Source organism: Lampris incognitus, chromosome 7, assembly GCF_029633865.1.
Source record: "Lampris incognitus isolate fLamInc1 chromosome 7, fLamInc1.hap2, whole genome shotgun sequence".
NCBI classification, from domain to species: domain Eukaryota; kingdom Metazoa; phylum Chordata; class Actinopteri; order Lampriformes; family Lampridae; genus Lampris; species Lampris incognitus.
Genome location: NC_079217.1, coordinates 19017223 through 19032199, shown reverse-complemented (window position 1 = coordinate 19032199; position 14977 = coordinate 19017223). Strand labels below are relative to the sequence as shown.

Sequence of the window (14977 nt, the reverse complement as noted above, 5' to 3'; positions counted from 1 at the left end):
ACTCAACTTAGTGTTAACACCTCTAAAGCAACACAGGCTGTATTACGAAATGTTTGTACCACGTTTACTGTGAATTGCATTACAATGCACCTATGAAAAGGCTAAAATATAACTACTGAACAAAACAAAGTTGCTCTCTGTGATTAGTTTGTCTTGGCTAGGATTCTGACCAGTCATTATCTATGCTAAACATTTTACACAGAGTGTAAACTCAAATTCTGTCAATCTTTGTCAATTTTTTCACATATAGTTTATCAATGAAACAGATTGTTTTGATGCCCGAAACAGATTGTTTTGATGCCCAAAACATTCTCGGACATAGTTTCGACAAAGTTTGTACTTGTCATCTATCTATACTACCACTCTGTAATAATCCCATGATAGCCAATTACCACTAATCTCGGGGGTTAAGAAAAATTGCCTTTACAATGTCTTGATGCATGCTCAATAATCCAGGTAAGAAAATCAAAGAAGGTTGAATAAGTTCATCTGGACACAACGTTTATTGACAGATATGTTTCATCGCTCACCTAAATGACCTCTGACTGCAGGTATCCCCACCCCTTATAAACAATACAGTTGCATAACGACCAAAACCGGTGATCAGTTTCATATACAAATATGATTGTGATTGGCCACACCCATATTTGCATATGAAACTGGTCATTGGTTTCAGTCGTTATGCAACTGTATTTGTTTACAAGGGTGGGGATACCTGCAGTCAGTTTAGACTGAAGAGGTCACTTAGATGAACAATGAAACGTATCTGTCAATAAACGTGTCCAGATGAACTGATTCACCTTCTTTGATGCCTTTACGATGATCATATTGGGTAATAGATTAAATTCTTGGGGGGGGGGGCAATCAAACAGGAGGACATTCCTCAGTCTTAAAATCCCAGAACATCCATCTTTTCAACTGGCTCGATCAAAGCTTCATTGGGGACTGAGTTCTGTAAAGGCGAATTGGAGGTATATTTGCACTGTGCTGGTTTGACAGCAGATTCCGTGCCATAGTACTAGCCCCACTGTAAATGACAGCTATCTTAGCAAGAGTAGGAACAAAATAATGTAATGTATATTAAACATAATGGGTGGATGCCGATCGAAAACTTCATTCACAAAGTTTTTCTCCATTTAGAGTGGGACTAGAAAACTTCCCTTTGTGGAAGAAACACAAACACAGTACCTTCATCTAGCATCTACACATATCACATGTACGTCCTGAGGTAGATTTCCATTTTCTAAATTTCAATAGTGGTTGTCAAACGTCAATAAAAGATGACAAAATTTCTGGCAAATGCCCCTGGTGTGACGGTGACCTAATGCAACTGGTTGCTAAGCACAGTTACACTTCACTCATTGTAAAACAAGGTCTCCTTTACCATTTTGAGGCACGAGATTGATTCAAAAAAAAAAGTTCACTCGTCAGCCCTTTCAGATTGTTCTCCGGGCTTCAAATTCTTCATAAGCAATCTGGGTTGAAACATTCACCAGAGACTGGCTTGGGCATCTTGGCGGGGTCACACTTCTCAGACTCAACAGTCTTCCCAGTGTAATCTATACAGACAACACTGCGGCGGCGCTCCCCCTGGCCACAAGTTCGTGAACAGGCAGACCAAGGACCCATCTGCCACATGGGGCAGGGCAGGTCGCCACAGGGCCTGATGTCAGCAGGCTTCAGGTCTCTGTCACATTGGCTTGAAATGAATCCTGCATTGTCTCGACAATCCACGTTCCTCCTTGACCATCCAGAACCACAGCTTTTGGAGCATTCAGACCACTCTCCCAGCACCCATTCAGGCACACCAAAAGGATGAATCATATGAACGGACAGTGACGAGCCCTTCTTTTCCTTAGATTTGGCGAAAGCCACATCATTAGGAATGAAAAATGTGTATTTAACTTTGGGTGGGTTGGACTCCCCCACTGTGGCGAGGAGTTGGATGGTGATGGCCTCCTGTAGCTGTCTGAAGCTCTGGATCCTCTCCAGGGTAGTGGAGGAGCCACTATACTTAAGCACAGCACCCTGAACAGGAATATCCTGCTCTACTGTAGACACAGAGAAGTTACCATTCAGGATGTAACCACCGTTTTCTCTTTTTATGGCCAGGTAGTTTCCATCATGTCTTATTCCTCGGTGACTCCGCTGTTTGATGTCAATATTAGTGGCACCAACTGGAATAGTGACAATGTCGCTGTATCCATAACTGAGTAAGAAAAAAAATAGCAGGAGTTAGTTGTTTTTGATCATGCTACTGTCTTGTTTCTACCAGGCTTAAGTTGTCATTATTAAGACACAGGAACATTCATTCCATCTCCTGTTCCAACCTGTGTCTTTTTAACTCCTCGGAGCTGCTTGGAATTTAGGATTCCTCAAGCGTCACACATATTGTAGGTAATGTCAATTAGGTAACAGCATTAGCTTAATGCGCAAAAGTTAATTGTATTGCCTATGTGCATCAAAAGTGCAGATCATGCAACTGCTACATTAGTCATGCAAAGAAAGCAATGAAAAATATTTTTTCTTTGATATACTTTATTAATTCCCATGGGGAAATTATGCTCTGTATTTAACCAATCCTAGCTGTCTAGCTAGGAGCAGTGGGTAGCCGCCGTGTAGCACCCGGGGACCACCTCCAGCTCTTCTTTCCATTCCCTCGGTCAGGGGCACAGACCGGAGTATAAAGCCTAACATGCATGTCTTTTTGATGGTGGGGGAAACCAGAGCACCTGGAGAAAACCCACCACAGACACGGGGAAAACATGCAAATGCCACACAGAGGATGACCTGGGATGACCCCCAAGGTTGGACAACCCCGGGGTTCGAACCCAGGACCTTCTTGCTGTGAGGTGACAGTGCTAACCACTGGATCATCGTGCCGCCCAAATTTGTTTTGTTTTTTTTATCCAATAAATCAAACAACAAATTTTTCCAAATTTGTTGTTTTTGGTTTGTTTCTGTATTTTTATACCTCATTGTTAACAGAGGAAATCCTCTGTCAACAATGGCTATTATTCTTCACATACTCGCTGTTTTAATTTCATTTTGATTCTGGAAGGCGGGCAGACTACTCACGTGGCTTTGTTGTAGGAACCCGTAACCTTCCTACATGTAAGCCCGCTTCCTCCACACACACCACACTTGTCCACTCTCTTGTTGGAACCGATCACTTGGTCACAGCCCGCTTTCACACACTGGCCCTGGACACATACCGATGTAGTGTCGGGACCACAGGTGGTGCCATCAATCACCTATTGGCACAAAGGAGTCATGTTGGCTCATCCACTGAAGGCGTTTTCCAGTTTTGAAATAGATTCAATTGTAAGTTTTAAACTGAGGCGTGCAAAGCTAGTTTGCACGGGATAAGTAGCTCCTCTTAAAAGAAGAGCCACTACCTGCCACATAATATCATGTGCAGCACAGCTACATTGTTTATGTGATGTTAAGTGGACATACCTTTGCTTCAAACACCTTGAATTCACTGCTGCCCCTGGCCCTGCAGAACAGCTTACACCTGTCTCTGGGAGACACCCCGGCGTACTTGGGGATCCACTCTTTCATGTTCCCATTGAAGTCCAGGTAGTTGGGGCTGTTGTACTTCTCACACTGCTCCTCTCTAAAGCTTTTCCCTGAAAGCAAAAGACATCATACAGTGTTGGAAAATGAATAAAATGTGGACAGAACCACTTACAATTGGCTTTTGAAAACGCTGTCCTCTCAATCAAATAGTTTCTTTGGCGACAAATACTCTTTTAACTTCAACAGAAAAAAGGGCATCCAGGTAGCGTAGCAGTCTATTCCGCTGCCTACCAACACGGGGATTACAGGTTCGAATCCCCGTGTTACCTCCAGCTTGGTCGGGCATCCCTACAGACAAAATTGGCCATGTCTGCGGGTGGGAAGCCGGATGTGGGTATGTGTTCCCGGTCTCTGCACTAGCGCCTCCTCTGGTCAGTCGGGGTGCCTGCTCGGGGGGAACTGGGGGGGTAGCGTGATCCTCCCATGTGCTATGTCCCCCTGGCAAAACTCCTCACTGTCAGGTGAAAAGAAGTGGCTGACGACTCCACATGTATCGGAGGAGGCATGTGGTAGTCTGCAGCCCTCCCCGGATCGGCAGAGGGGGTGGAGCAGTGACTGGGATGGCTCGGAAGAGTGGGGGTAATTAGCCAAGTACAATTGGGAAGAAAAAAGGGGGGGGGGGAATAAAAAAAAACTTAAACAGAAAATACCTGACAAATATCAATTAAAGCAGATTAAAGCTGCCATGAGGAGTTTTTCATCAGTCTTAGATTTATTTTCATGCCTCCATATGATTGACATGATGAAATGACACCATCAGCAAGATGTTGCTGTACAATGGTCCCAATTGCTTGGCTCCCAGTCAGATTCCCAGTGAAATTTGACAAAACAATTTATGGCACACAGATGGAAAACATATCCACAATTAGAGATACATCACCTCATCACTGTGTATCTCCTAACCCCCCCCCCCAAAACACCACTACATCTTTCACTCTTGCACATGCAACCAGAAGATGAGCGGTAACATCCACGGCAATGAAGTCGTTCTATCATGCAACACTACCGCTTTTGTCCCCGGCATCACGCAAAGTCAACAAAAATCCAAAACTCCTCATTGCTTCTTTAAAATTAGTTGTTTAACAACAGTGGCACTTATGCTTACCATCATCCTTCTCACAAGGCTGTGGGTTGCAGGACTGGTACTGAACCCTTTGCCCTTCACAATATTTCCCTCCATTTTGAGGCACGGGGTCGGTACACTCTCTATAGGAGAACTCCACCCCTCCTCCACATGTTCTAGAACACTGTTGCCATGGTCCCCACGCACCCCAGCCACCGTCCACAACCACCTGTGGTAAAACACAGAAGAAGAAAAAAAAAAAACAGAGTAGTTGGTTAGAGCTTAGTGCCAAAGGGAATCTGAGCCGTACAGTCTTAACCACAGTCTGGGCTTCTGGGTTTGAGGCAGCACAGTCTGTTGGCGTGCCACGACTCAGGGATAAATCTGTGTTGAAGTTCGGCACGCGCCTGCTGTCTCCCTCTCCACACATTCCTGCCACATGTGTCACCACCAGTGGACCCTGCCATGGTGCAATTTTTTTAAGGGAAAAGGAAAAGTAAAAATGTTTGTCATGTCATGGTCAAGTTGATGTGTGTGTGTTTGTGTGTATGCATGTTTGAGTGTGTGTGTGTGTGTGTGTGTGTGTGTGTGTGTGTGTATGCTTGTTTGAGTGTGTGTGTGTGTGTGTGTGTGTGTGTGTGTGTGTGTGTGTGTGTGTGTGTGTGTGTGTGTGTGTGTGTGTGTGTGCATGCACGCGCATGCATGCATGCATGGGTATCTTTTCCGGAGGTTTTATGAGTTTGGACTAGCTAGTCCTCTAACTGCCAGCACGTCTGGATTCATAAACAGATGTGTGGTCATAACACAAGGAGAAGATATCAAGGCAACAGAGTTCAAATGAGGAACTGAAAGGACAGGATCTTTACAAGGGAACATGGCAAAAGATGGTGAAACAGCTCGAATCAAAACTCACAATGTCATATCCAGCCGAACAAGCCAATAGATGATACAGCACATTGTATTTTAGGTAGATAAGCGCTCTTACTAGTGGCTGCAAAGCCTGCTGGGTTTCCATGCATGCCCCATGGAGGCAGGTCCCATTGGGGCTGCAGGGGGTGCCATCTGCCCATTGTAAACTTCCATTCTTCGTTGTGCAGTGGGGCGAGCCCTCCTCCCGACACCACAGCTGGTTGCAAATATCGCTGTCTGAGGTGTTGGGGCAATGGACAAACTCTTCTCCGAAAATCTGCTGGCACTGTCGGTCCAGACTGTACATGATTCCTGGCAGCTCTCCTGGTAATGGCATGTTACTTTCCGGGACATCCAGCAGACAGTCTCCTGTGATTTGGACATCAAATCATGGTAAGGGAGAATTAAAAAGTCATATTTATGCATATTCTGACAAAAATATGATGTTGTTTTGTTTTTTTTGGGGGGGGGGGTTAACAAATGGAATAGACTTGTATTTAACCTAAAACTCTTTATATTTGACGGAATTTATATCACGATCAAACTTTTCATTATTTCTCAAATAACCTTTTATTTCCATCAGTCAGCTTTTGTCTGCAGTTGTCACTGACGTCTACAGTTCGGAATGAACATTCTCAGCCTCACGAGTTTTCTTTGGCAATATTTTCCAACTGATAAAGAACATATTTTGCTGACGCCAGCTGTTGTTTTTGGCATAAGTTGTGGAGAACAGGAAAAAGACCATAGTATGACTCAGTGGAAAAGAAGGTTCACTGATAGGTCTCCCCATGATACAAACAATACAAGATGCAAAACGCGAGACAGCAACAGCAAGGGAAGGTCGGCAAGGGAGGCTGAGAGAGAGCGAGAGAGAGAGAGAGAGAGAGAGAGAGAGAGAGAGAGAGAGAGAGAGAGAGAGAGAGAGAGAGAGAGAGAGAGAGAGAGAGAGAGAGAGAGAGAGAGAGAGAGACTGATTGACTCAGTGCAAGCCAAGAGAGAGTATATGTGAAAATCTAGGTCAAGGTGAACTTTTACCACATCTTGCAATTTGTGGTGAGCAACGTGTTTAAGCATGTGAGCAATGGCAAAGGAGGAAGAGTGGATCTATGAAAGAAATAACCGATGTCTTTAATCCCCAGGTTCTTAACCCAAACCTAGTGCTAACAGCAGGGTAAACCGCAGCACTTTGGTGGGCTTCGGTGTCTACAAGGTAGAAAAAAAATATGCAAGTAACTGTGGCTGTTTAGGTTCTGACTGACTCATATTGCAATCGCTAGACATGTGGTGTATGTAAAACCGTCCCATTTGGAGCGAAACTTGAAACCTTTCTCTTTATCACGCGTCGTTTTTAAACCTGCACACACAATAAAGTTGTGGCGTGTTATTTACTAAGGCGCAGCACTGAAAGGCAGCATCACTCCACCAATTATGATCTGTCCTCTTTGCAGGCATCTCATCTGAGGTAGTGATAGTGTCGCTGAGAACCGCTGTTTCCTACCGTGTCCATTGTCGAAGAACTCTGTGATGTAGAGCGCGCTGCAGGGCGACCACGGGTAGGTCTTGTTGAGACTGACAAACAGAGGAGCCATCAGGTGATTCCCTCCCAGGTTCCCGAACAACCTCTCGCAGGTCTTCGAATCATCATGCGGCATGCTCAGCACATGACCTGTTGAGACAGAGCATACATCCCTGGCAATGAAATAATTATATATGTAGGTTTGTAGAGAACCGTAGATCTGACGAGAAGTCTGCTACTGGCAGTAGGGCAGCATTCTTTGCTCCAGTATTCAGGTCAAGGTATGCATGATGAAACTTGCTCTTACTTCTATCCTCAGTAGAGGATAAATTTGATATAGTATACATCTAACCATATCCGAGGTGACAAATCCTTTTTACAAATACTATGTCCACACCAGCTAAGCCTTGAGACACTTTATGACCGAACCTAGCTCGTGTGCAGCAGTGAAGGCAGCTTGTAGGCCGTTGTCCTCGATGACGGAGCAGCTTCTCTTGGGGTCACACATCGTCCCCACGTCAGCCACCCCTAAGGTGTCGCAGCTTTGGTGTCCACAGATATCCTACAAAAGCAGACAAACACCAAAACTGATCAGTTTGAAACGCGACTAAAGCCCACGCCTCTTGCTTGAGTGGCGGATAGCTGGAGACAACTGCTCCAGTGGACTATTCTGTGAACGGACAAAGAGATTAGATACTGATGAACACCAATTCAAATGTAATATAACTGTGACGATCCTCTCAGGGGGTCATTTTACAGTAATTCTAATTGTAAAATTTGATGCAGCAGCAGCAAATAGTTGGAAACACCAAGAAAAAAAAGGGTGTAACTAAGAATAGAACAAATTGCAAATGGGCGACAAAGCATAACCGGCAATTTCAAGTAGAAATGTCTCTATGCATGCTCAGTCATCCAGGTACGGAAATCCCAGAAAGGAGAATCAGTTCATCCGGACACAACGTTTATTGAGAGAAACGTTTCATCGCTCATCTAAGTGACCTCTTCAGTCTCAACTGACTGCAGGTATCCCCACCCTTATAAACAACACAGTGGCATAACAGCTGAAACCAACGATTGGTTTCATATGTAAATTGCTGTGACCATTAACTCCAGTTAATGGTCTGTGACCATTAACTCCAGTTAATGGTCACATAATTAAGATACTATTCACAGAGGATTGGGGAATAGTTGCAATCACAACATTGTAAGATGGCGACAGATGTGCTCTTAGCCCCCTTGGTTCAGGGATGGCCGTTCGCTCTTCACATAGAAGGCCTCTTTGACTCCTCGTTAACCATTGAGACTAAAGTGATCACTTAGTAGATGAGTGATGCAGTGTTCCTCTCACTACATGTTGTGTCCAGATGAACTGATTCCCCTTTTTGTGACCGAGTGGAAAGATGCCCCTTTTCCACTACATGGTATCGGTTCGACACGACTCGACACAACTCGACTCGACTTGCTTCTGTGTCATTTTCCATTACCATAACAGTACCCCCCTCGGTGTACCCGCTCCAGTTTCTTTGGAACCTCGACAAAGGTGGTACCAGAAAAGTGGTACCAGTTACCGAAATGCCGGTACTTTCCAGTAATGGAAAACGAAAAAAGTCGATTCGAGTTGGGCCTGTACCATGTAGTGGAAAAGGGGCAATAGTAAGCATGTTGTCAGTCCCAAGCGACTATGTTATTGTAATCATGTGCAATGACGAATATTCACATCTATTTGTATCCGTTTGATTTCCCTCCATTTTGCAAAAAGATTTCAAAAACATGTTTTTCATCGTTTCCGTCGTAAAACTTAAGCGAATGAATATTCTTAGCGTGCAGCTGTCACGCAACCGTGATATGGGAAAATGAACCATGTGGTGTATCAAAAAATGGATTTTCAACAACACTACACCCTAAACCTTTCCCCTTTCAGATGGCTAGCCCCTCTATAAACGACTGAGATGGAGCCGTCCCAGGCCGGCAGCCTCGCCCTGGCTCCAAAACCACTAGGTACATACAACGTTCTGTTATTCAAAACACATCTGGAGTCGGAGCGGAGGTTGAACTCAGCCCAACATGTGTTTGTATACCTTGCCCAGCAGAAGCATCGGTCACCCGTGTACAGACGCACACAGACAGCCCGGCAGACGTGTTTTTATACGTACGAGTAAACGAACGCACATTCAGACTGAGACGTGGGCCAAAAAGACAGCGGGACGGAAACAAACATGTAGGCTGGGAAAGCTCTCAATCACATGCATGTAGAAGCTCTCTTTCTCGTACACACACACACACACACACACACACACACACACACATGCGTGCACACACACACACACACGCGTGCACACACACACACACATGCATGCACGCACACAGAGTAAGTTTAGGGTTTCAAAACAGTGGCAGGGTAGTAGTGGTGCCTTCTCCTGTGACAGAGGAATACGGCACACATTCTTCTCACGGGTCGCATCCGGCTCAGCTGTACATGAAAGCCGGGGCCATTTTAAGCGGTGTCATCGTGTCAAGTCTGATTTGTCACAGTTACTAAAGTTAGCCGAGACACGAGGAGCGCTCGGAGTTTCAAAGCGTAGCCCCGCAGATAAGAAAAGAACAAACAACAAGCCCTTTTGTGCTCGAATAATGGCGGCACGAAATCAATCACTTCCACAAATCAAACATAAAGTCACAGCCGGTTTGTTTCCGCGGGCCGCGTGTATACACGAGCAGATTACACTCCTAAAGTTTAACCTCACCGTGAGGCAGCAGGGCAATCCTAATTTGTGTTGCAAAAATATAATAAGTTAAAGTTTCATTGGCCTATATTTTCTGCTTGTGCAATGTCAACACACACACATGGAAGAGGAGGGCAGCCGGTGATAGCACCTCAGAAACAAAACAAACTGCAAAGGACTCTTTTGGACTCATTTCCTGTGGAAGAGCTCCATAAGGCACATGTTTGTTAAAACTAGATTTGCCCTCCTCACTCGCCATGCTGAAAAGGGAGGACGGCGCTTCCATCTTGAGGATTTCATTATAAATATATACAACACATCGCCAAAAGCCTGATAACTACCATTGTTAATATGGCCAAAGAGCTCACAAAGAGGTTTCCTGAAATACCGTCTGTGTAATCTGGGTTTGGACACAGCAATGTTTATTTGCACTAAACTACAACGACGTTTCATCTAAGATGACATGTGGATGGAGATTACATCTTATAACATGTCATTTCACCGTTTGTTGTGTCCTCTTTTAAGTCCTTTCCTCTCCTCCTGAACTCATTTACTTGCATACTTGGCCCGACAGCTTGGTACCATCATGCCAAATGAAGTTATTTATTCCAGCTAGCGTCACCCATATATAATTATATTGTACTGTGTGGCACCTTGGTGCCCAGATACGATTGAGTTCGCTGCCTCTTAAACTGCTTGTTTTGCCTTTCTCAAGTCCTGCCAGAGCCTTCTAAATACTCTTGCCTGTCTTCCCCTGTCTTCTGCAGGAAGAAAAATGAAATGCAAAATGTGAGTGGACTGCCAAGAATGCTCAGCAAAATGATTTTGAAAAGTGTACAGTATATTGGATTAAAAAAGAAGAAGAAGCTTACACCAAATTATATGCATTTGTGTTGTATGACCACGCGTGACCACACAGTCCTAAACCAAACGTGCCTGGGGAAAAAGGCCTTGCAGGTTGTGCACCACCTCACCACATGCTCACCTCTCTGGTGAAGAGCAGCGCCGTGTCGTAATGCTCCGGATGTCTTGGACTGGGAGGGTTGAACAGCTGCTGCCAGGAGCAGAAGTTACGCAGAGCCACGCCTCCGTTGCTGGACACGGCCGGCCCCACCTCCTCATCCTCCACCACCAGCATCTTCACAACCACCATGTGCACCGAATTCTTGATGCTGGGATGCTTGTAGAGCTGGGCTGCCATGGAGACCAGGGTCAGGACATAATGCTGTCAACAGAGGAGGACACCACACACTTAAACCATGTCCGTGATGCACAGCTGGCAATATGCACACACAAGACAGGGATCAAAAAGGCCTCACCTTCTTAGGTAGTAATGATCGATGGTATATAATAGTCTTTATTTATGTGGTTTAAAAATAAAAAAAAGCAGTCGTGCTCAAAGAGCCCAAGACGTGGTGCTTCCTTCAAACATCAAATAGTGGAGAAGCTCATAAAAGGCGGGATGCTCACTCGCTTGGAAAAACCAGCATGTCTTTTCTGTTATCGTTCTAGAAATGTGACGTTTCACCAGCTGTCACCTGCTAAAGGATCCCCCTCCATCTCTGGCATCATCTGAAACGTCATGTTTTCCCAGCGACTTATTCTAACCAAGTGTCTTTTACAAGATTCTCCACAGCCCCTTCCTTACACGGAGCTTACAAAGTGCTCCGCAGGATGAAACCACAGGCAAACAATCAGCAGCGATGACATTATAACAACATAACAACGAGAAACAGGCGATGTGGAGATGTGTCCACAGGGAACGAGTGGCTGAATGCCACTCTACCGACCCCCTCCTGAGCAATACTACACAGGCTGTCTGGCAGCCGTGGACTCTGTTAAGTACTAGCAGACTATAACTTGGCAACGGTGTGCTGAGCATGTGGCATGTGGGAGGATTGTCCTACTTTTTTTGCCTAACAAGTTCGTTTGGTAGGGGACTAGGTATGTATGGCTAGTTGTTGACATTAGTCACGGAGAATACAATCGGTTTTGAAGGACCTCCATGAAGTGACAGGACCACGTGAAGTACAGAACACCTTGTGGAACATCACGCTTTGCATCAGTGAAGTTTTGCAGATACGGAGGAGGATCTCACTTACGTACACAAACAATGGGGATCTATTTTTTTCTTGTGTTTACTGATTTACTAACTGGATAAGAGCATTATGGGGGAAAGAGAGTAACCGATGCTCGAGATCGCTGGTAAACTGATGGAGGTTCTGTTGCTTGATGCACAGAAGATGCAGCCAATTAGTGACCAAGTCTTCAGATATGTGGGAGAACGTTGCTAGCATTTCTTTCCTCTGACCTCCTGTTTAGGCCTTAGGAAACAACGCACCCACCCATTTCCTCCCCAGTGTTCACAGAGAGATGCATCCAACCAACTCCACCTGAACCCTTAAATGTCAACTTCTCCTTTATGCAGCACCAAGGGAGACTACTATGCCATATCACCTTCATTCTATCTATCTATCTATCTATCTATCTATCTATCTATCTATCTATCTATCTATCTATCTATCTATCTATCTACCCGTCCATCTATCTATCTATCTATCTATCTATCTATCTATCTATCTATCTATCTATCTATCTATCTATCTATCTATCTATCTATCTATCGGTTCTTTTTTTGATTTTAGGATGACCACTGAAATCTGCTTTTCACAACCCCCCCTTGCAGACTGTTGCATGCTTGTTGCATTAGAGGAATTAGAGGAGCACATTTGAGTGGAATATTTCTGAGGAGCGTTTAGTTTTTCCCCCGGAGTCTGCCTCTGACTTGTCTGGCTCGAATAACGAGGGAGAGAAAACAACAATCACATTCCCTGTGACCATGTCTGTGACCGAATCACAAACACACACACAAAAGTCACACGGTGTTGTGTGTGTTACCCTCGTTTCATTATTGTTATTTATTTGAAAGAGGGGAGGGGGGGCACGATTTTTGCAAACACCTCACCTTGATCTCATCTCCGTAGAACTGGGTCATGGAGGCGTCTGCAACCACCAGGGTCTCGATGAAGCGCGGCGCTGACACGAAGCGTTTCCGGCGAGATTCCCTCTGTGCGTCATTCTCCCCGTGCGTAAAACTTTCCTTGTCGTAGCGCGCTTGACTCCTCTCCGTCGTGCGATCAAAGATGATTGGAGCGCTGCGTGCTTCGGTGAGCGTCCTTCTCTTGATGACATGCAGCTGTTCGGCAGAGCCTCTCCCCGAGCCCGGCAGCTTCGGCTCAATCAGATACTCTTTCCCGTCTGCTATGAACGATCCAAAGATGCCGTCACACAAGCTGACCGCCACCACCGAGTTGGCGTTGTGATCTACGCTCCCGAGAAAAAGCAGCCTCTCAGCCGCTCCGGGGTCTCCTCTCTCTTGCCGATCACGCCGGTGTCCGGCGCCGGGCCCCCGCCTCGGGCACCTGGGGCGCTGCGTAAAGCGTCGACGTCTTTGGCGCCGATGCGCTGCACAACGAAGGATGGCGCGAGGAAGCTGTTATCTGGCGTGAGATTCAGGGTGAAATCTCTGCCGAACGCGCTGAGCGTGAATCTCGGGTGCTCCTCGCTTCTTTTCCAAAACCGGCTGTTGCTTCTTCCATTAACTCGGATGGGCAGAATAACCTCTGTTTCAAAAGGGCTGGAAAAGGCGACGTTGGTTACGCACAGGAGCTGAAAGATAAAACGCAACGCGGTACGCATCTTCTGCAACGGACGTTGCACTCGAGAATGGGTAGAAATAAAATAGAACGAAATGAAATTTTAATTTTTTTCTTTCTTTCTGTTATTTTTGTGTGCAAGTTCAAATAAAATGGGTTTTTGTTTTCTTCTTCCCAGTGCTGTAAAGCCAGTCTTGGTCAAAGGATGTCTGGTCTTTTTCCCAGTCTGCCCGCGTTATCTTCTCAATCTCTATAGTGAAGCTAAATCTTGTTCTACCATGCACTCACCAGTACCACAGAAGACTGGGGATAGCAGTGGTATTTATACTTTCTGGTCTTCTCTGGACACGAGGGGGTTTATTTTTGATATCCTTCGTTGCTGGAAATTCTCCTCCCACTCGCACTTCATGAGAAACTGTCGGATAAATCGGATCCAATGAGAACAGGCCCCCACACCCCCCCCTTCTGAAATAGCTTGACAACCGCGCTCCTATTATTAACCCAGCATAGTTAGAGCAGCACATGCTTTGGTAGCGGCGGGACATCTATACTACACATAGCTGGAAGTCCGCCGGTCAGTTATTTCTGAGCCTCCTTTGATTGACAGGTCCCCTCAGAGCTGGTCGGCCCCCCCAAGGGAAGCTGCTTTATTCCTTCACAAAAGACTATACTGATCAGAGATGTGCAAGAACTGCGCTTAGACACTGACTGGCACCCCTTTTTTTCTTTTTTCTTTTTTAAGTCGGTTTTGTTAGCTCTTGAGTCTGAGAAGTAAATAATGATATGATCAAACTGGTAGGCTGCAACAAGAGCCACATGTTTGTATGTTTGATTTCTAGTATTTACTTATACGTATATATTAAAAAAAAATATATATATACATTCGCTTTTAGATGTTTGCACACAAATCTGAATTCAGATTTTCCTTATGACAAAAGTATGTATGCCAATATGCCAATACTTTGTCCAAAACGCTGTTCAAGGCGCGTGTCCCAACTTTCCACCGCTAGATGGCAGCATTGTACAACACACTCATTGTGGCTCCAGGGCTTCCATCGCGGATGGGATAACGTTCCAGACTTTGTAACTGACACAAACAGACGTCACTCTGTGCTTCTCTATGCTGCATTGGAATACGCGGAAAATGTCAAGAGTATTCAAAAGCCGTCTCACGCAGTGTGCTTGAGTTTGCCACCACAAGCAAGTTAATGAAATATGCGAAACGAGAAAGACTTGTTTTGAAGATAAAATGATTTAAAATGTGCAATATTCACCGTTACTGTTGTGCAAACTCTGTGTTGCCTTTCAGGCCCTTTCGCCCCCCCCCCTTTCTTTCTACCGGGGGTGCACAAGAGCACACACTCTAAAGTCGTGCGGCGTGAGGAGGTGGGAGGGGATGCTCCAACTCGTGCCACACATGCTGTACAGCAACAATAATATTTGGAGAGCTACAAGTGGCTGCGGTCTGCAGCATTTAGCGAGAGGCATGACCAATGAGCTTTCTCACCTCCTCAGATTACGGATGACA

General features: G+C 45.3%; 1 protein-coding gene across 1 annotated transcript; it reads right to left on the bottom strand.

Annotated features, from left to right (window-relative positions):
* Positions 1–697: 697 nt before the first annotated feature.
* On the bottom strand, positions 698–13891 carry LOC130115417 (A disintegrin and metalloproteinase with thrombospondin motifs 8-like). Its single transcript, XM_056283063.1, is given in 10 exon segments — positions 698–2209; positions 3079–3254; positions 3460–3632; positions 4688–4874; positions 5631–5923; positions 7053–7220; positions 7500–7632; positions 10779–11018; positions 12759–13123; positions 13126–13891. Coding segments are annotated over 10 exon segments (2847 nt in total). The 5' UTR covers positions 13493–13891; the 3' UTR covers positions 698–1464.
* Between the last annotated feature and the right edge of the window lie 1086 nt (positions 13892–14977).